The sequence below is a fragment of the Chionomys nivalis genome, chromosome 7 (assembly GCF_950005125.1).
Source record: "Chionomys nivalis chromosome 7, mChiNiv1.1, whole genome shotgun sequence".
In the NCBI taxonomy this organism is placed as follows: domain Eukaryota; kingdom Metazoa; phylum Chordata; class Mammalia; order Rodentia; family Cricetidae; genus Chionomys; species Chionomys nivalis.
The window spans coordinates 37,455,360-37,476,684 of record NC_080092.1 but is presented as its reverse complement, the minus strand read 5'-3'; the positions used below and the strand labels follow the sequence as shown (position 1 = coordinate 37,476,684).

The 21,325-nt window shown below is 47.4% G+C and overlaps 1 protein-coding gene across 2 annotated transcripts in view; it reads left to right on the top strand.

The window, feature by feature from the left end:
• Glra1 (glycine receptor alpha 1) overlaps positions 1–7,775 on the top strand; it is an 86,292-nt gene extending 78,517 nt beyond the window's left edge. The window contains exons 8-9 of one of the 2 annotated variants that reach the window (XM_057775193.1): positions 75–221; positions 7,485–7,775. In XM_057775193.1, coding sequence (XP_057631176.1) covers positions 75–221; positions 7,485–7,775 — 438 coding nt within the window. Of the gene's footprint in view, positions 1–74; positions 222–7,460 lie in introns of both variants that reach the window. The other variant, XM_057775192.1, reaches the window with a different exon arrangement.
• Positions 7,776–21,325: the final 13,550 nt, after the last annotated feature.

Below are 21,325 nucleotides of genomic sequence, written 5' to 3'. Positions count from 1 at the left end.
AATCTTCCACCCACTATTTCAGGACCTTTTCCTCTCCCCTCACCTCCCCGTGCTTTCTCCCACCTTCACTCCAGGTGTCCTATGTGAAAGCTATTGACATTTGGATGGCTGTTTGCCTGCTCTTCGTGTTCTCGGCTCTGCTGGAATATGCGGCGGTGAACTTCGTGTCCCGGCAACACAAGGAGCTGCTGCGTTTTAGGAGGAAGCGGCGACATCACAAGGTAGGCCTTTGGGGCGTGGCCTAGGGAGGGGCAACTGGTGGACAGAGGAAGAGCCATGAGCAGTCAGATACTGGGCTGTCCCCAGGGGTAAGGCAAGTGAAAGTCAGGGGTCAACCCCTGAAAACCTTAACTTTTCCCCGTGTGAATGATGACGTACATGGTTACAGCAGCCTCTCTTTAACCACAGCAGCAGTGCTGTAGGGATTATCAAGTGGCACCAAGAAGCAAATGCCCACAGTCATGATGATACTCAGCTTCATCCTGTAGACAGGGCAGGCTGGGGCAGGCCTGCTGCTTGTTTTCTCAATGTGGCTTCAAGCTGGCCTGTCTCTGGGCTCAGTTTCATCATCATCTATAAAAACTGGCTTGGTAGGAAACTACGCTGAGGATGAAGTCAGAGATTCCAAGGAAGCTTTAAACTTTCTTTGTCCCTGTCACACCAGTGTAAGGATTAAAACTATTACACACACAGCTCCCCATAGTATGTTAAACATCGGCAACATGATTCAATTCATTCTCACCAATCGACCACAGGACAATCTTCCTGGGGCCCAGACAGCAAGGTCTTTCTATGTCTATACTGGAAAAGATTTGGCAGGCTGGATGGAGCCTCCTAGAAGGTTTAGCCCTTCCTGCTGCCCTTTAGGAACCAAGACCCTCCTTTGAAGTAGTAATCATTTGTAGGCAGAAGCAGGAGGATTGGGGGTTCAAGGTCAGCCTGGGCTACAGCATAGCACTGTCTCAAAAAAAGAGGGGGCTGGGGTGTAGCTCTGTTGGTAGAGTGCTCACCTAGCATTTGTGAAGCCCCCCAGTTCCATGCCTCACACTGCATAAATCCAGACGTGAGTGCACACCTATAATCCCAGTACTTGCAGGTAGAGGTAGGAGAATCAGAAGTTCAAAGTCATCCTTTGCTATGTCAAGCTCAAGGTAAGCTTGAGCTACATGAGACCTTTTCTCAAAAAAGAAAAAAAAAAGTAAAATGACGTGCAGTGATTTCCACTGTAATCCCAACACTCTGAAAGCTGAGGCAAGAGGATCAAATGTTCAAAGTTAAAAGCTAGGAAAGGTTTTCTGAATTAGGTAAAACCTCTAGGCAGCTATAGGGAAGCCATCATCCAAACTGAGCAAAGACTTTCCACTGTGGCTGCTATGGAGTCTCCATGCTCCTGTGAGTTCTGTAAGTAAGTCCAATAAAATCATTGTTGAGGTAAAGAGTTCAAGGCTAGCCTTGGCTACAAAGAAAAAAGGAAAGGAAAGGAAGGAAGGAGAGAAGGGATAGACAGAAAGAGGTAGAAAGGGATAAAGGGAAAGGGGTTGGAGAGCTGGCTCAGTGGTTAAGAACACAGTCTTAGCTGGGTGTTAGTGGTACACACCTTTAATCCCAGCACTTGGGATGTTGAGGCAGACAGATCTCTGTGAGTTTGAAGCCAGTCTGATCTATAGAGCAAGTTCCAGGACAGCCAGGGCTACACAGAGAAACCTGCCTCAGAAAACAAACAAACAGGAAGTGGAGAGATAGTTCAGTGGTTAAGAGTACTGGCTGCTCTTCCAGAGATCCTGAGTTCAATTTCCAGCAGCCACATGTGTGTCTCACAACCATGTGTAATGAGAGCTGGTGTCCTCGTCTGGTCTGCAGGAATACATGCAGGCAGAAAACTGTATAAATAATAAATAAATAAATAAACGTTTCATTTAAAAAAGAAAAAGAAAACAAACAAAAAATAAAGAACATAGGACAGGTTCAATTCTGAGGATACAAATGTTAATTCACAAGCACTGGTAACTCTAGGAGATTCAATGCCTTCTTTGACCTCAGAGAACACTAGGCACATACATACTTACAGGCATTCACACATACACATAAAATAATTTTTAATGGTTTGTTTACTTTTATTTTATGTACATTGATGTCTTGCCTGCATGCATGTCTTTGTGAGGATGTCATGTCTTGGAATTACAGACAGTTGTGAGCTGCCATGTGGGTGCTGGGAATTGAACCCAGGTCCTCCAGAAGGGCAGTCAGTGCTGTTAACTGCCGAGTTATCTTGCCGGCCCCTAAAATAGAAATTTTTAAGGAATAAAATATATAGAAAACCACTTGAGTCAGAAAATTCTTGCATCACCTGAATGCTTGCCACCTTTAACCAAATTGAGTACCCATCCCCATGTATATCTGTACAGTGGAGCTGCCCTTAGGCAGAGCACACACGCTCCAGCTCACCCCAGACCCAGCTCACATCATCACTTCCCTTGTGTACAGATGAATCGATGTGAGCTCATTCACAAGGGCTCTGCACTTGGTCCGAGCATCAGAAGCCAAGGTTGGTTACTTGGGCCCACACTATGGAAGACCTCCCATTGGCATCGGGGTGTGACTTGACTGGAGTCCTGTAGATTTGGGCTGCAGAAACCTCCCTTGAGTAGGAAGTCTACGCAGGTTTTGGAGCTCTTGATGATGAGTGGCCAGAAACTAGCTCCAACCTGGATTTCTCTAGGTCGATGATCTGGGCCAGGCTCCCCAAGTCCCACTGTGTTTCCACATTCCCAGTTGTTGTCTCATTTGCTGGGCAGAGAGCATCCAGTCTTCCAAGTCCCTGGCCCACCTCATTAGAAGGATCACGGGGAGGCTTCTGTGGGGGGCCAGACTCAGCAAGAGCTCCGGATCCTTTGGGTGGGTTCCATAGTCTATGTTTCATAGTCTGTTTCTTGCTCCATCCCCGAGTGTCTCCAGGAAGATGAACGTGCTTGTCCTGTCACCTGCTGGTTGTAGTCAGAATAGCAAGCCTTTTCCAGTCATTCCTTAGGTATTTCTTTTCTCCAGCATACAAGGGGCCACTGTCTAGCTAGAAGGGGCCATACCTCTTTCCCTACCAATGTGTAACAGATAGGAAGGTGGAACATAACTCTCCAAAAATGTCTAGGAAAGCTAGTGTGGTGTTTCCCATAGCAATAGAGCCCATTATATGCAGTGGGGATTCATGTGGTGGAGGGGCTCCTGTTTGTCTAGAGATGGTCGGTTCATTGTGTACAGGAAGCACTGATCATTTCCCGTAGTGTCATTCCAAGGTTTTCCTCTTATTTGTTTGTCTTTTGAGACAGCTCATATAGCCCAAGCTGACCTTGAACACGTGTGTGTCTGTATGTGTGTGTGTACACTCACAAATATCCATGTATGTCTGCATGTGCAGAATTATGGAGATCAGAGAATAACTTGTAAGAATACATTCTTGGGCTGGAAAGATGGCTCAGCAGTTAAAAAGCACTGGCTGCTTTTCCAGAAGGCCTGGGTTCAATTCTCAGCACCCATGTGACAATTCACAACTGTAACTCCAGTCCCAGGGGATTTAATAAACCGATACATTCACACCAATACACATAAAATAAAGTTAAATAATATATATGTATATATATATATATTATTTAATCTATGCATATATATTATTTAATCTGTGCATATATATTATCTTAAAAAATAATCCATGCTCTCCTATTGTATGGGTCCTGGGGATTGAACTTAGGTTTTCAGGCTTAGCAGCAAGCACTTTTACCCACTGAGCCATCTTATCAGCCCACACCTGTTTTGTTCATTTTTAAATCTTTTTAAAGTTTATTTAATTTTATTTTATGTCTCTGAATATTTTTGCCTGTGTGTATGTATGCTCCTGGTGCCAAAGGAGACCAAAAAAGGGCACTGAATCCTCTAGAACTGGAATTAGAGACAGTTGTGAGCCACTATGCGGGTGCTGGGAACCAAACCCAGGTCCTCTGCAAGAACAGTCTGTGTTCTTAAGTGCTGAGCCACCTCTCCAGTCTGACCTCTTCTAGAGCATTCAGTGTTGCTCAGTGTTACAGGCCTTAGCTCTGAGTTAGAGCGGCAGATGTGTGGAGACCATTTACACTTCTGGGTCATCCATTACCATGCTGGGTCATCCAGTACCATGCTGGGTCATCCAGTACCATGCTGGGTGTCTGCACCAGTACTGTGTTGTGTGGTGTGGTGACAACCGCCATAAAAAAGGGAGGGGGACAACTGTTTCTGTTCTCTGCCTCCTAACAGTAAGGGAGTTCACGTTTGGATATTATAAAGTCCCAGGTCACTTGCCAGGTCCTGGGTCCAGGAATGTGCTGGCTTCCCCCACTCCTCTTCGTGGCCTTGGTGTGAGGCCTCCACCGCCTTCGAGTGTTTGCTCTGCACCTGTCTGCCCTCCCTCGTGCTATGCCCCACATTCTCTGCCTTCCACAGTGAATGCTGAGCCAGATGGGCTCACTGATCGTTTCCTGGTCATTAGTCATGTGTCCGATGCAGGATGCAGCACCCCCTTGGATAAACCAAAAGAGTGAAAAGAAGAAAATATTTAAAAGGAGGCTGGGGCCAGGCGGTGGTGGCGCACGCCTTTAATCCCAGCACTCAGGAAGCAGAGGCAGGCGGATCTCTGTGAGTTCGAGGCCAGCCTGGTCTACAAGAGCTAGTTCCAGGACAGGCACCAAAGCTACAGAGAAACCCTGTCTCGAAAAACCAAAAAAAAATAAAAAATAAAAAAAATAAAAGGAGGCTGGGTGGGCTGGAGAGCTGGCTCAAACATTAGGAACACTTGCTGTTCTTGTAGAGGACGCAGGTCCGATTCTCATAACACACAGTGGTAGCCCACAACTGCCTGCAGCTCCAGGTCCAGGATACTCAACACTGTCTTCTGGCCTCTGAAGGCACTATGTGCACTTAGAATGCAAACACACATGCAGGAAAAACATCCATGTACATAAAATAAATAAGTCTAAGAAAAAAATTTAAGAGGCTGGGCACTGATGAAGATTTCATTTATTGAAGTAATAATCTTGCTAGGGTTTATGCTTCCACACTAAAAGAACATGTCTGTGTGCTCAGTGTTTGTTCCCTGTTGGGTTTTGTGAGCTGGCTGTTGCTGGTTTGAGGGACAGGGCCTCACATACTTCAAGCTGACCTTCATCTATGTGACTCAGCTGGTCCAGAACTCTTGATCCTCTTGCTTCTGCTTCCGGATGCTGGGAGAACAGGCTGGGCCACGGCTGCCCTCACAAGCTCACTCTCTAACACGGTGCTTCTCAACCTCCCTAACGCTGCAGCCCGCTGCAGTTCCTCACGTTGTGGGGACCCCCAACCATAAAACTATTTTCCTTGCTACTTCAAAACTGTAATTTTGCTACTGCTATGAATTATCATGTAAATATCTGTATTTTCTGATAATCTTAGGCAACCCCTATGAAAAGGTGGTTTGTCCCCCAACCCCAAAAGGGCCTGCCACCCACTGGTTGAGAACTGCTATTCTCAATGGGAGAGGCAATGTCAGATCCCAGTGGGATCAGTGGCATTCAGGCACTCTGCATGACAGCTAACCTGTCTTTGGGAGCTCAAGGGGCAGCTAAGAGGGGAGGCCAGGGCTCCCGTTTGGGAGGCAGAAGCATAGCAGAGAGAATAACTTGAATTGAACCAAACAGGAAAAGTCCAACATCCTCAAATGCGAGGAAATGTTTCAGGGCGACTGAAGAATAATATCACACAGAGAATGGCATGCAGTGAGATGGAGCAGGTGGACACACTCCAGGGAATCTGAGACCTTCTTTAGCACTGGGAGAATTTAATTATCCTGAGGTCAGTAGCAGCCTGCTAGAAAGTTCTTAGCAGAACACAGCATAGTCGCACACGCCCACGGTCCCAGCATTTGACATACTGAGGTAGGGAGACGGAGACGTCCAGTTCAGCCAGATGACGGAACGTCCTAGGGTGGCAGAGGCACGGGGAGATCAGAGTATTTGGATCCTGGATTGCATTTCTTATTCTCATCAGCACTGTCTTTCGGGGAACAAGCAAGACAGAATTCCTCTCCTGGAAGCTCTTGGTGTCCAGGAGGGCAATGTGAGCTGGTGAATCTTGCCAGCACCACCCACTGAGTTGGCAGCCAGCTTGCAGCCAAAACATTGACCTTGGCCTGGGCCTGGGCAGACAGTTCAGCCACTAAAGTGCTTCTGGCTTAAGCATGAGAACCAGGTGGGGTTACCTGCCTGTGTTCTCAGCTTCAGGGAGGCAGGCAGGTGGGGTAACCTGCCTGTGAGCTCAGATCCAGGGAGGCAGGCAGGTGGGGTAACCTGCCTGTGAGCTCAGATCCAGGGAGGCAGGCAGGTGGGGGTAACCTGCCTGTGATCTCAGCTTCAGGGAGGCAGGCAGGTGGGGTAACCTGCCTGTGAGCTCGGCTCCAGGGAGGCAGACACAGGAGATCCCCAGAGCAAGCTGGCCAGCCAGAACTGGTAAGCTCTGGGTTCAACTGAGAGACCCTGCCTCAACAAATAAGGACAAGGATCTAGAAAGATTCCTGACATCAACCTCTGGCCTTCACATGTACCCATGCATGCACACATGTACCACACACTTATGAGCACACATACACACAGAAAACAAAACAAACTCCTTGGCCTTCTGGTTCTGTTGTGGAGCTGCAAGTGTAGGGGACTGACCAGGACAAAGTGGAGCTGATCGGGAAAGGGATGAACCACTAGGATCTGGGATCAAGCATTTTACAAAGGAAGAGAAGGCCAACATAGCCAGCAAGGGTGCAGATCACATGGGAAGTGGGGTGGGACTGGAAAGGTAAGTTGGGGTCAAATGACAAAGAGCCTTTGGCAAGCTTCTGGGAATCAGAAGACTCTTGAAGGTGATGGTGTGGAAACATGAGGCAGGAAGAAGTCATGGCTTCCCTGGCTTGTAACATGAGAAAGCCAGGAGCTTTCTGCTCCTTCCCAGGCCATCACAGGGTGGGGAAAATGGGATGGGTGCAACAGAGGCAAAGCAGGGGATGTCTCCAAACTATCCTTGGAAACCCTAATCAAACCCCAGGCCAGCCTGGAGTCAGCTACTCAGTGAAGCCTCCAAAGATGAAAAAGCCTTGAGAAGAAACCTTAAAATAATTCTCAGGCAAGGGAAGGAAGTTAGCAGACCGAAGTCACAAGTCAGTAAATGACAAAGACCCACAACCTGGCGTGGAACTTGGACCTCAGAATTTGTACCCATTCCCATCCCCTGGCTTGCATCTGTTTCCGCAGGTGAGTGGCGCCCCTCTATAAGGCTGAACTCCCCAGCCAGCCAGACTGCCTCCAGCAACTGGGGACACAAAGCCTGAGAGACAGGGAGGATCAGATGGCATGGCCTGGTCCCCAAGGGGAGTGCCTTGCAGGGAGGGTGCCCAGCCCTTGTCTTATTTTAAGTAGAGCCCCATGCTGAATCTGTTTCAGGATGATGAGGGTGGAGAAGGCCGCTTCAACTTCTCCGCCTATGGGATGGGCCCAGCCTGTCTGCAGGCCAAGGATGGCATCTCTGTCAAGGGTGCCAACAACAACAACACCACCAACCCCCCTCCTGCACCGTCCAAGTCCCCGGAGGAGATGCGGAAACTCTTCATCCAAAGAGCCAAGAAGATCGACAAGATATCGCGCATCGGTTTCCCCATGGCCTTCCTAATCTTCAACATGTTCTACTGGATCATCTACAAGATCGTCCGAAGAGAGGATGTCCACAACAAGTGATGGCTATGGGGGGAGGGTTGGGAGAGGGTGGTGGGAGGAGCACAGAGGCTGGGAGCCAGGGGAGGAGGGAGAGAGGGAGAGCGCACACCCATCTCCCTCCAAGTGCAATAGAAACCAGAGGGGTGGATACTTCCAGGGTATGGCAATATTCATCTAGCCTCCAAAGGCATGAGGTGGTGGGGGAGCCTTTTCAAATACAGCAACTGAGGACCATGAGGGTTAGGGTGGGGGTCAGGGAGGGGGACTGGGGAATCACAGCTTTCAAAATTCAAGTCCATGGCGGGGGGGGGTATCCTGTTTGGAGGTCAGTGCTGCCTGCCCCAGAGCAGGAAAACAGTGTAATATATGACATATAACCATGCTTAACATTAATGCAAAACCCATGAGAACAAAAGATACGTCTTTTAAATCAGCCTAGTAACTGCTTAAACTTTTAAAGTCCCCAAAGTGATGGACAACTTCTCCCAGAGTAGAAATGGTCACTAGCAAGCTTGCTGTGGTATGTGCCCACATCACGCCCTTACAAATGCCATGTCGATCTTCAAGCTGACCCCCGTTGACACATGCCAAAAAGCCATTCCACCTCTGCTTCAAGAGGTTCACGTGACACCGGCGTGGGTCATGGAGATGGATAAAGGTAGACCAACAGCAGGAAGTGACTGAGGAGAAGGACCATTGCAGAAGCCTGAGGATGGAGAATCCAGGAACCCCCACAGGGCGCCAAGCTTGCTCCTCTTGCTTCCGTGCTTCAATGCCAGCCCAACTCAGCGCCAGCCCTATGGCCGCCATGGTCTTCTCGTTGTATTACCAATATGCAATCTTTTTTATTGTTGAAAAAAGTAATAATCTCAAGAAATAATATGGGGAGAGACTGAGTGTAAACCCATGAACTTTTTTCCAAATGTCTATTTTTTTTGGAGAGTCCCTTTGGAACTGCAAGCAGGTGTGTTATGGGAATGTGGACCTGGCTGAAACAGGTCCCAAATGCCAGGTGGGAATCAAGTTTGAAGAGGTGAAAGGGAGGTTGCCGATGCTGCTGCTGCCCATTCTGTGTGTGGGTAGGAAGAGACTGTGATGTTTAGAAAGTCCATTCATTATATTTTGACATTTCATAGATCATAACATGGGAAGTTTGGGGGAATGACCCCATTATATTTTTATAAGTCTTTTTTTTTTTTAAAAAAAAAAAAGATGCTTTGCACAGCTTTAACATGTAGGAAAGTTAGACAGATATTTCTCTTTCCTTCTAACTCTGAAGTGCCAGAATGGTCCCAGCCTAGCCAGGGCACTCTAGGGAAAGTGACAGGGACTGCGATGAGCTGAACTGGAAGAGGGAGTCCTCCTGACAGATGTGGCTATGCACAGAACCACTGTCCCCATGGCACAAAGCCTATCCCAGTCCTGCGCTCCATGGCTAGGACCCAGGAGTGGCACTTCTGTCCTTGCACTTTACTGGCTTGGCCTTGGGTCAGAGTTACAGGCAGGATAGAGATTGATCTCTGACAATCAGTCGGGCACTTTGCTCATATCCCTCAAACTAGGGAGCTCAGGGGCAGGATGGAGGGGTGGAATGAAGAGATAGTGTCCACCTGTCCCCTACCATGCACTTTCCCTGGGGAGTTTTTCTCCTTTCCTTGTGGCATCGAAGCTAATACCAAGATGGGTCTAAAACAGATGAAGCCAAGACAAAGACCAATAGCTCTGAATAAAGAAGATACACTATGCAGCCAAGAGGATGAGACTGAACTACTGGTGTCCTGCCAGGTCTAAGGTCAACCGGCCTGAGCCTCCCCTCTTCTTCAACTGTACAATCCAAAAGGACAATCCACATTTTGGCTCTGCATGAGGGGGCACAGGACCTTTGCTTATGGGAAATCTTGAGCAGTAGGAGTCCCGTGAGTGGGTAACTCTCATCTGAGGTCTGTCTTTTCCTACCCTAAAAAATGTTCAAAGCAGGAAACATGAAGATGGCCTTGAATAGTTCAGGATGAAGATGCCAGTGTGTGGCGCTCTGAGCATCTTCCTCGTCACAAGAGGAAGAATCTTGTCACTCCAAGGCTACGTGCACATCTTAGGAGCGGCTGCAATTAGCCCTTGCCAGAGGCACTTCATTCCCTTCATTTAGGAAACAAACATCTGTGATGGAAAATAATCAACGGAGCCCTCTCCTTACTGTGCTCAGAGTGACTCCAGTCTAGGTGAATAGGGTGACCACGGGGAGCATCGGAATCTATGCTGAGTCACATCTCTCACACAAAACCACCCAGCACCTTCCAAAACGGTCTCCATGGCAAGCATCTGGAGTCACCCTGAGACAGAGAAACCAATGAACCATTTGCCCAGTCTCAACTGGGCTCATGGGTCCCCGTGTCATCATTTTGGAATAGTCCATTGTGAGCTGCCTAACCTGGGTGCCAAATCCAACAAGCAATGGGCTCACATCTTTGAGACATACTGGAGAATGTCACTGAAGCCCTTCAGACTATAAGCAAAGAGACAGCTTGAGTCAAGCCCACGGTTAATACACAGAATGTTCTTGGGTACATTGCAAGCTTTGATCTCTCTGAATGCACTGTGGAGAGAGCGAGATAGCATCAGAACTCTCCCTGGCTCTACCTGCTGTGACTCTCTGCTTACACTGAGAATCTTCGCCCAGCCTAAAGCCTACCATCGTTTTGATTTCTCAGGGCTCAGTGCAAGTATGTAGGTTTTATGCACAGGTGCACTGACCAGCACAATTTCTGTTGCTTCTCTTTGTCAGGAAATCTGCAAATTTGTTTTTCCTCTTTTAATCAAAACCCAAAAGGAGAGGAAGAAGAGAGTAGGGAAGGAAAGAGGGAAGGGAAAAAGGGAAGAGATTTGAACTAGGTAAGTTAGGCCAAAGCTTTCAGGTGATCCCAATAAACAGGGCAAGGCTTTCCTAGTTCCCCTTCAGGCTGAGCACAAAGGGCCTTATGCCCTGAGATTACAGGTGAAAGACGGATGGTTCCGTATATGGAAATCTGATGTCCGTGCAGAGAATGGCGCACTGGTTTTGAAGCTCTTCTTCAGTACAGACTGCTGCTGCTCGTGCATAGTGTGAGCCTTGGAAAGGGGCACACAGGAGTAGATGGCTTCAACTCACCTCCAGAGCTGCAGTTTATTCTAGGAGCCAGGTGGGGACACCAACTGCCTCTCACCCTTCTAGCTTCAGGGAGCCCACTGTTTTGAGAAATAAACGGTTCCACTCTGCCCTCTTCTGGAATTTCCTAGCACCTGCAAGACCCTTCTTGGCAAAGGCAATAATGGAAAATGTGAGTGTGTGTGTGTGTGTGTGTGTGTGAGAGAGAGAGGGGGGGGGAGGCGGACGGACAGACAGACAGAGAAAGAGATCTATTTTTCTATTAACTCCAGAAGAAAAAAAGGAAGTTTTACCCTAATTATTTCCTCATCAGTAAATAGGAAAGTAATTCCTTTTAGAATTACCAATATTTTCCATAGCCTTTTTTTTACACTTGGGAGACAAACAAGAAGGCTGGTTCACTTCCTCCAGTACATGCATCTTTACGAGCATCATAAAAAGAAGTAATGTCTTGTGAGGCGCCATGATGTAAGACTGCAGAGCAGCTTGGCTCTCCAGTCAAGGTGGTACTGCCACTGATAATGGTCTTCTGTCTTACTTGATTGCAACATGCTGAAGCCAAAGGGGGTTGCCACACCCCCGGCAGTAACTGCATCCTTCGGAGAAGATGACAGAAGAGTGTGTCCTCTTCAGGCCTCCGAGAGTCAGAGCCTTTTCCCAGTCAGACTGGAAGCCCGGTTCAGAATGATGAACACCACACTAGAAGCTATCGGTATCTGTTTCAGGAACAGCTTCAGCACTTTCCACCCACCCTTTACTCTGCCCAAGCAGGTGAGACTGGATTTTCCCAGGCTGTTTTTTGAATTGGTAAGTGGCCAATAAGTCTCTGAATGGGTGAATGACTTCTACCCATTGAACTCAACTGGAAAAAGATGCCTCCACCCAAGCAAGCAGGAAGCACATTCTTTAAATAGAATATGGATTCTGTTTTTCTACTTCAGCAGTCTGAAGCGAGAGCCACTTTCTTTTTATCTAGTTCTAGGAAACAGTAGCAACAGTCTATGACAAGAGAGGAGAGAATGTGCCTTGCTTTACTGGCTCAACCATGAGAACTCTGTCTGTGCGAGGAAAACATGCATCCTGGCAAGGGTTTAGTCTGCTGTACTCTGACATCCCAGTAACAGAGAGGACATCCTTGAGTGGGTTGAAATCCCCAGAGAAATGAAGAACTCTCCATTGGAAAAGCGCTTGCCTGGTGTGTGGACTGACGAAAAGGGGAGACAGACAAAGAGTGAGCGATGGACAACAGTGTAGGTTTTTATCAGAGAGAAAAGCCTTCAAAGGAGGGGTCTAGTATAGGAGGCTGGGGTACTTACAGAGAAGAAGGAAAGGGAGCTCACCTGACACCCTCTGAAAGCTCTCTCAACCCACCCATAGTCTCCCTAAGCAGTGTGACTCCAAAGCCTAGAGCACCTTTAACACCCACTCAAGATGAAGCACCCACAGCACACGGTGAGTCAGAAGAGTCAAAGGTAACTAGCCCAAGACAAAGCCCAACAGAGGGTATCCAGGCCTGGTCCCACAGAGGATGGGGAACTGAGGCTTGAGACTGGCTGCTGTCCATTTATCTCTTCCATGTACGTGTTTTTTAACCTTCCACAAATTATTTCACTTTCCATGATCTTGAAGAAACCTTAACTTTCCAAACTGTTGATGAGTATAAAATTGAAGAAATTAAATGTTCAATGTTTTGTTATTAAAAGTAGAATATAGATGAGCTATTGCACTAAAATGCATCTGAGAGCTACAGATCAAAAGTATGGATGTTTGTTTAAGTACATCCCAGTATATAAATGTTTAACATCCTAGTCACCTCTCAAATGCTGGTGGATACCATCTTTGACTAGATTAGAGATCAAAGATCTTGATCAAAAACCAATGTTCCATGGTGGTGGCACATGCCTTTAATCCCAGCACTCAGGAGGCAGAGGCAGGTGGATCTCTGTGGATCTGAGGCCAGTCCAAGACACCTAGGGCTACACAGAGAAACCCTGTCTCGTGTAACAAAAACAAAAAAAGCCAATGTTCACTCTTCTTTGTCTCAAAATGTAGTCATAAACATCATAAACTCACTAACCCATATTCAAGGTTAATAATCTACTACTACAGCTTGATACACAAGGGACTTAGCTGAGGTGAAGCCACTGAGTGGCTACTGAAGGTTGAAGACAAAGAGGAGTGAGCCCAAGAGCAGATGAGAATCTGCTGTTTGGGGAATAGAACCACGTTCCTTACTTGTGGTCTTGCAGAGGGTGGAAGCCTTGTGTCAAGAAAGTTTAGACTTGGCCGGAGTGCAGAGTTAGGATAAGAGCTTTCCGAAGCCTAGAATCCCTTTAGCATCCGCTCAAGGTGAAGAAGAAGGAAAGGCACAGGAGCCAAAGATAGGGGGGAATGCAAGGACCAGAGATACCTCGCTGTTGGGGTGCTCAAGGGTTCTAAGCCCAAATCATGAGACTATGTCCATGGCAACCATTTACCATTTGGTGGTCTCATCCACCCGTTAAGCAGCTAAATGGCTTACCCCTGTGGGACAGCTGCCCAGCTACTTCTCCCAAGCAGGTGTTTGAGGGAAAAAGGAGCCGTCTTCAGATAAGCGCCAACTGAAACAGGAATACTGATCAATGTTCAGAAAAGAAGGGGTGTCCAGTAGCTCTTCTCTCTCATCCCAGGTCTAGAAATGAAAGGGAAAATGGAATTAGAAGAGAAAACATATAGTCAAATCCCCCCTCAACTCAAAACAAGAACCCTAAGCACTAAATAGATGCTTGTCTCTGGATCCCCTTGCTCTTGGACTAACTGTCCAGTAGACAACTTGATGTGCGCAAAACCCCGGGCAGTCCATTTCCCTGTTCAAGGTCTCTCCTGCTGTTTCCCAGGATTTGCCTAGCCTCAGCTGTAGCGCCACCCCAAAACCAGGGTGTTGGCCGGCTAGCTGTAGCAGTCATGTACCCAGGGACATATTAGCTTCTTTCCCGAGGGCCCCCAGATCATCCATGTAATGGGGACAGTTTCACTCTGAGTGGACTCTAGCGAAGGCCAAGTCTGACTCCAGATGAAGATTACCTACTTGCCTTTGAATGCTTCAGTCTGGACAAAACAACTTAACCTAACTGGGCCAGAGAATTCTCTTAATAGCATCATGTGTCACACAGCCAAGACTAGACTATAACCAAAGTGACATTATAAACGGAAGTATTCCCAATTTTTCTGTGACTTTCTTTTTACCCTCCCTATATATTAAGCCTGGAAGTGACATGCTATGAAAGCTGAGCATCCAAATAAAGCCACGTGGCAGGCAATGACTGAAGTCCCAAAACAGTCACTTAGCAAGGGAGGGAGAGGATGCCATAAGGAAATAAGTAGACCGTGTTGTATTAGAAACCCAGCAAAGTTCTGATAGACAGGACAGGGCAGGCTCAAGCAAACTGAGCAAGTGCTGAGATCCAAGGATAAAATGGGGGAGGGGGGTCATGTAAGCATTGCTTGCAATTTCAGGTGAGGAGCAACGAGTTGGAGGCAGGTTAGGGGAGGTGTGGCTGTGCCTGTCAGGCACGCTTGCAGGAGATGTTACAGGTCAGGGTTCATTAGGCAGTTTGGCAGGACCAAGCCAGAAGACTCCACCTCCTTTCTGACCCCATGATACCCCCAGCTCATGATCCATGAGCCTGCTTTGCCTTGATCTCAGAAGCACGTGAAGTAGTCACTGGGAGCCCACATCCTAAAGGTCGTCAGTTCATCCCATTAAATGCTAAGGGTTTAGGCCAAAAAGGCCCCGGAGCTAGACAGGAGCTTGGGAGTCAGGCTTCTTTATTTATTTTGTGGTATGCATGTGTGTGTGTGTGTTTGTGTTTGTGTATGTGTGTGTGTAGAGAGAGATGAGAGGTTCTGTACCCAGCTTTTATGTGGTTCTGGGGATCCAAACTCAGGTCCTTATGCTTGTACAGCAAGCACTTTATTGACTGAGCCAGTCCCAGCTCTGAAAGCTATGATCCTGTGTGGAGCTCACCATGAACACTGACTGAAAAAGTTTTTTCCATATGTCATGCACGCTGCCGACAGCGAAGCTCTGTGTTCTGTGCCCCCTGCCCCACTGTGACTCGGGATTGAACCCACAGCCTGTGGCATGCAAGACTAGTGCTTGACCGCCAAATCACATCCTCGGCAGTATACTGAAGGTGTTTCTAGAGCCGAGTTTGTGGTCCAGACATCACCTTGTTGTTGGTCTAACTGGAAGGGCAGACCTGGAGGAAAAGAGTCCAACATGTTGTTCTCATTCTTAGCTGCATCTAAAGAAATCACTTCCCAACCTAGAGAAGATTTACTCCAGACACAAAATCAGACAAGGAGAAAAATGGTATGAAGGAGAAAACACAGACAGGAACCAGGTGCTGCGACGCCATCACAGGTGCAAATGCGCAAAGCGACACGGTTTTTCCTCAGGAATTTGCTTCCTTCCCATGACCAATTGAGGACGGGTATTTTGAGGGAGCGGTTCAGAGTATCTCCCTCAGGAGATATTGTCCCCAGGCCTTAGCTTGGGGGGGCAGGGGATGACAGAAGCAGTTGGGTAGGTTAACGTTCTCCATGTTAGATGCATCTCTACCTCACATGAAAAGGCACTGTGCTCTCAGCACGCCAGTTTAGCCAGAGTAATATCAATGGAGCTAAAAGTTGGATGAGATAAATTGCACAACATTTTAAACCCATCCAATATCATGTCATAATGATTCCATCTTCCGATGATGGAGCCATGATAATATCACCACTAACAAGTTCAAATGAGATGAATGAGCTAGACTCCCAAGGGGCTCATCTGGCTTCTTTCTCATGCTGGACACACATACAATGCCTACTGCATGCTGGCATGCATACTCCTGATAACAGAGGGGTAAGGGGCATGTTCTCTCCCCCCCCACCCCCCGCTCCATTTAAGCAACCAGAGTTCTGCTTACAAGATATAGCAGGGGCCTCAGTAGCCTCAAAAAGGAAAAGAAAAAAAAACCTTGAAAAACTGCACAAAATACATGTCTTCCATTGCCATAGGCTTGGAATAAACCAAGTGAATCAGAGTGGCCGAGACAGCAGCTGTGGCGGTGCATGACTATACTCCCAGCACACGGAGGTAGAAACAGAAAGCTCTAACCCTGAGCTAGGTAGGGAGTTCTAGTCCTGCCAGAGCTAAACAACAGAACCCTGTCTCAAAAGCAAAGTGGTCAAGACAAAACCATAACTACTTTGAAGGCCTCTTGTTTTTGCCAGGACCAACCTGGTGACAGCTCTGCTGGGATCCACGCAAGAACTTGACAGTTCTACCCAAAGGGTGGCAGAAAAAAAATATGAAATGACTGTTCAAACGAGCCATGGGGCTTCCAAACCAGATTGGACTGGCTTCCAACATGCCTGGGTGGTTACACCACTGGAGCGATGCTGCATTTGCCTTGTTTATCTCAGGCTTGGTAAGTTCTTGAGTCTCATCTGGATTTCAGATAAAATTCACTAATTTGAGATGAGCTAGCTTCTGCCAAGGGGAACAATGTGCCACTTCAGTCTCTCCCAAATCTTGCCAAAGCAAATGACTTCCTGTGGACCTGGGAGTCACCTCCAAAGGACTGCCCTTTGTCATCGATAGTTCATCCATCTAAGTATTTGCACAGAACTGACGTCGTAAAAGTTCCCTGGCTTGGTTTTTAGATAGAACGATCTCCCGATGACTTCTTGGGTAACTTTTTTTCCCCCTTTTCCCCTCCCCAGAAAAGTTAGCTTCCAACTGAAATGTGACCCAGTGCACAGAGAGAAAAGTTAGTCCCTTAAAACAGGCAGGGGATGATGCTCCCTGGAGGTCAAGACCGACTCCCCAGGCATTTCAGTCCTAGAGCAGAAGAGCATCTTGTCATCCTTCCTATCACAGTACCAGCGTGGATGTGGGGTCCACTAGAGGTAAGGTGCCTGTAGTTGTCTAAGTCCAAAGGATGCAAGTCATGCTTAGCTGGGCACTGTGGGCTGAGCTCTAAGGTCCTTGATCACCCACAGTGGGAGGTTTCCACAAGCCACATAGCCAAAGCAGATTGCTGAGTAGCAGTCCCGGGGCATCTCTGATTAATTGGCCTGGAAAATTGGGTCTGAATTACTCTCACAGAAGTTCCTCATCCTTTGCCAGAAGAGAATGTGACCATGTGTTTTCTATGGAAACTTCTTTGTACATATGTATAAACTAGGTATGGCCTTAAAGCTGCACTTAAGGATCTGTCTGGCTCCCACCTTAAGCAGCGTGCTAAGCAACCGCTTCCTTAATGTACAATTTTTACTTCTCATTGGACTTTCAACCTTGAACAGGCGATTCCCTCTGGCCCCTTCCCTTTTTTGCATGAAGTCATTAAAGTTATGACAGGGTTTGTTTTTGTTATTTTTGTTTCATTTTGGTTCAAGGTTTTTTGGCTTGTAAAAAAAATCTATTTCTGCAATTTAAAGATGGAATGTAAAATTTTCTGTGCTGTATATAAAAGTATATTTATTGAGCCATCCATAGACACGTCCATGCCAATTCTAATGGAAAAAATTAAAGTTTTCTGAAATTTTCTGTGGTTAACTCCTAATTGTTAACCTCACACCAATCTTGTGAGAACTTCTGAAATTCTACAGTTACCCCCAGAGAAAAATCTGTGTATAACCTGAGAAGCATTTCACTAGGACTTCATATTGAGAAATGAGAACTCAGCTGGACAGTGGTGACACACGCCTTTAATCCCAGCACTTGGGAGGCAGTGGCAGGTGGATCTTTGTGAGTTCGAGGCCAGCCTGGTCTACAAGAGGTAGTTCCAGAAAAGGCTCCAAAGCTACAGAGAAATCCTGTCTCAAAACACACACACACACACACACACACACACATACACAGAGAGAGAGAGAGAGAGAGAGAGAGAGAGAGAGAGAGAGAGAGAGAGAGAGAGGACTCATTTGTTTAGTCAAGAATATTTATTGGTAGATGCCATGGGGCATGGGGTGAGTAACAAAGGTGACTCACTCACAGATCCTGCCACCAAGGCTTAGTCTATGGGGGCAATGAGAGAGAGAAGACATGTGTGGGATACAAAGCCAGGGCTGTTTCAGAAAGATTAATCTAACGATGCAGTGAAGACCAGTGAAATCATGAATGTGAAGGAGTGCGGCGTCAAGTCTGTCGAGGTAGCATGGTGGGACTTTAACTAAGTCTGGATGCAGGAAGAAGGGAAACTGACCACGTCCTTCTAACAGGGTGGAGCAGGAGTAGCGGGCTTGTGAGCGGCCAGTTGTTCTGCAGGAATTAATGCCTAACATGGACTAGAGACATCCAGGAAGAATACTTAGACCAGGGGCTTCCTCCTCACACATACCCCCCCATACCCAGTCTCCCAAGAACATCCTTGGACGGAAATGTCACACAATCTGAAATTAACTGACTTCTAGTCACTGACTCATTTATCACTTAGGGACTTCAAGAATACAGGAATTAAACACCAGTTCTCTGTTCCTAAGAACTTAGCAGAGTGGTAAAGCAGCTAATTCCAACTCCAGGCTGCACCATGGGCGAGTCCTCTAGGAAGACACAGCTCATGGGGATGAATGGGACAGGCCTGCAAACAGGAACAAATGAAATCAAAGGGAGAGGGGCAATTCTGTTCACTTATGATTCTCAACAGTGAACTGGGTCTCGACAAAAACTGGTATGACAGAGAGATGGGACTGGAGACACAGGTACACGCTCAGGGAGAAGGCACAGGAGGCTGTGGACTCAGCATGTCCAGGAGAATGGTGGGGACTCTTAAGTCATCCCACATGCTGGAACCTCGCCCCACAAGTGAATCAAGTGAAGAGAACGACAGGCCATTGACACACAACGTGGCAGGAAGGTAACAAGGCAGTGCTTTCAACCCAAAACACTGCTCCTGGGGACTAAGAGCACCAACATACCAAATACAGAATGCCAAAGGACCTCAGAGAAAGCGGCAGCCAATGTTTGGCTATTAAGGCATCGTATTAGCAAGGTTGGAGAAATTGTTTATTCTGTAAAGTACTTGACACGCAAACATGAGGACCCGAGTTCAAGCTGCAGAACACAGAAGCTGGGACTTGGAATTCGTGCACTGGTGAGGCAGACAGATGGATCCATTGAGCTCACTGGCCCAATGAGAGTAACAGGTTCCAGTGAGAAGCCTCATTCCAAAAAACAAGGTAGACCCTGGTACAGTGATAGACTCCTTAAATCTACTGACTCTAGTCACGGACCCAGTCATCACTTAGGGACTTCAATGTACACCTCCATGTCCAATGCCTCCATGTCCATCCACTCTCCTGAGTACTAGGTTTGCAACCATCTGATAGGCAGAGAATTAAAGGGTGACCAAATCTATGTAGCAAGTTCCAGAACAGCTAGGGCTACACAGTGAGACCATCTCCCCCCCCCCCCCCCACGCCCTCCTTAAACAAAAAAACTCCTGAGAACACTCGGGCTATCTTCTGGCTTCCACAGAAGCATACACACCACACACCTCACCTATACCCTTCCTCACCCTCCTTACAAAAACACAGCTTCCTGAGAGGAGTGGGGAGTGGGAACACTAGTTCTGTAAGCAAAGAGCTTACTTCCCGAGAGGAATGGAAGTGCTACTGTGTTGAGTGTCACCCCGACTCAGGTCTGTGCAGTAGCAATCCCACTCTAGGAATACTCGGCTCACAGGCACTCAGCTGGTTCAACACAACAGGCACTGCCCAGAACCCCGCCTGCTCACTCAACTGCTTCATGCCATCTCTTCCCCCTTGTTACTGTGTCATAATAAACAGGGTAAACCTGAAAGTTACATGGGTTCACTTGGTTGGTTGGTTGCTGTACTGTTCTTGAGACAGGCTCATGAGTGGAGGCTGGTTTTGAACTTACAATTCTCTCACCTCCTGAACATGCCACAATTACAAGTATGTGCCACAGGCCGATATTTTAACTATAATGCTCCACAGCAGCAGCTGATTGGAGAACACAGGAGTACCACCTCACCATGAAAGCAAATAAAAGTTTTGGTTAAGACTTACTTACTTCTATCAGGGACTCTGGGTTGAAGGGACGGATGCTCAGTGGTTAAGAGCATTTTGCTGCTCTTCCAGGATAGAAGTGCGGTTTCCAGACCTATGCAGGAGGGTTCACTCACCTGTAACTCCAACTCCATCACCATCTTCAGGCTGCCTGGGTCATCTGCACACACATGGCAAATGTCTACAAACATGCACGCATGTACATACAAAAGACTAAGACTTACTTGGCTAAAATATCCACCACGGGTCCAGATTAAGACCCCACTAGATAACAGAACTATTCACTGAGTCATCCCCACAGATTATGAGAAGGGTCAGCCACTTACAGAAAAATCTTGTGCTTTCTGTGACCATGAGCGCCACTAAGCTCTGGGGTTTGGGCTTTATGTGGTGTCAGTATTGACACCCAGATTTTCAAGCAGTGCAAACTGTGCTGCCAAGTCCGGTCAGGGCCATGCCCTGTCAAAGCACACCCATCCCATTGCTGTCAAGTGGGGCTGAAGTAGTTCCTAACCCATCACAAGCAGTTCGGGCATCCTGCCACACCCCTACACACATGCAAGCACAGGCAAAGCACAGAGAGGTCATGGAGATCTACACTTCCAACTTTTCTGAGGCCCACGAGAACAGGGCTTCCTTCCATCTCTCAATCCCGCCACCATTCCCTGTACCCACAGGAGACTGCTTTATTTCTCAGATCCAGATCACCCTTGATCTCCAGAGAACGCAAGGGGCAGCGCTCACCTCGCACTGGCAAACGTCAACCACCTCATTAAAACTCCCGGTTAAAACACAGGTTAGGCTAGGAAGAACTTCAAGTTCCTGAAACTTAAGAGGGGCATCTTATAGGCAGGCTGGCATTTGAATGAATGCCTGTGAGCCCGTAGTACTGGAGACTACAGGTCTGTGCCAATGCACAGCTGCTTCAAGTTTTTTCAAAAGTAATTTGGGGTACCTTTTCTTTGGCTTGCCTGAAACAAATGACCCTATAAGTCATGTGACCTGGTTATCTCATGTATGGTGGTTGCCAATGTTCAGATCTGTAAGGTGCTCCGACCACACTCCTGGCTTCTCATTTTCATCCAAACTATCCTTTGTGACAAACCCATCACAACAGTTCTCAAAACAAACATTAGAAGGCTGGGGAGACAACTCTAGCTGAGGCGCAATGTGCGAGTGTGAAGCCCTGACTCTAATGCCCAGAACCCAAAGACAAGTCAGGCACGGGCCACCTGCAATCCTTGTGCTTACAGCAAGATGAGAAGCAAACAGGGATCCCTGGAAGCTTGTGGTGTATGGGCTACTCAAACAGGATGGAAAGCAAGGACTGGTACCCAATTTGTTCAGTTTGCCACAAGTACCCTGTGTGAAT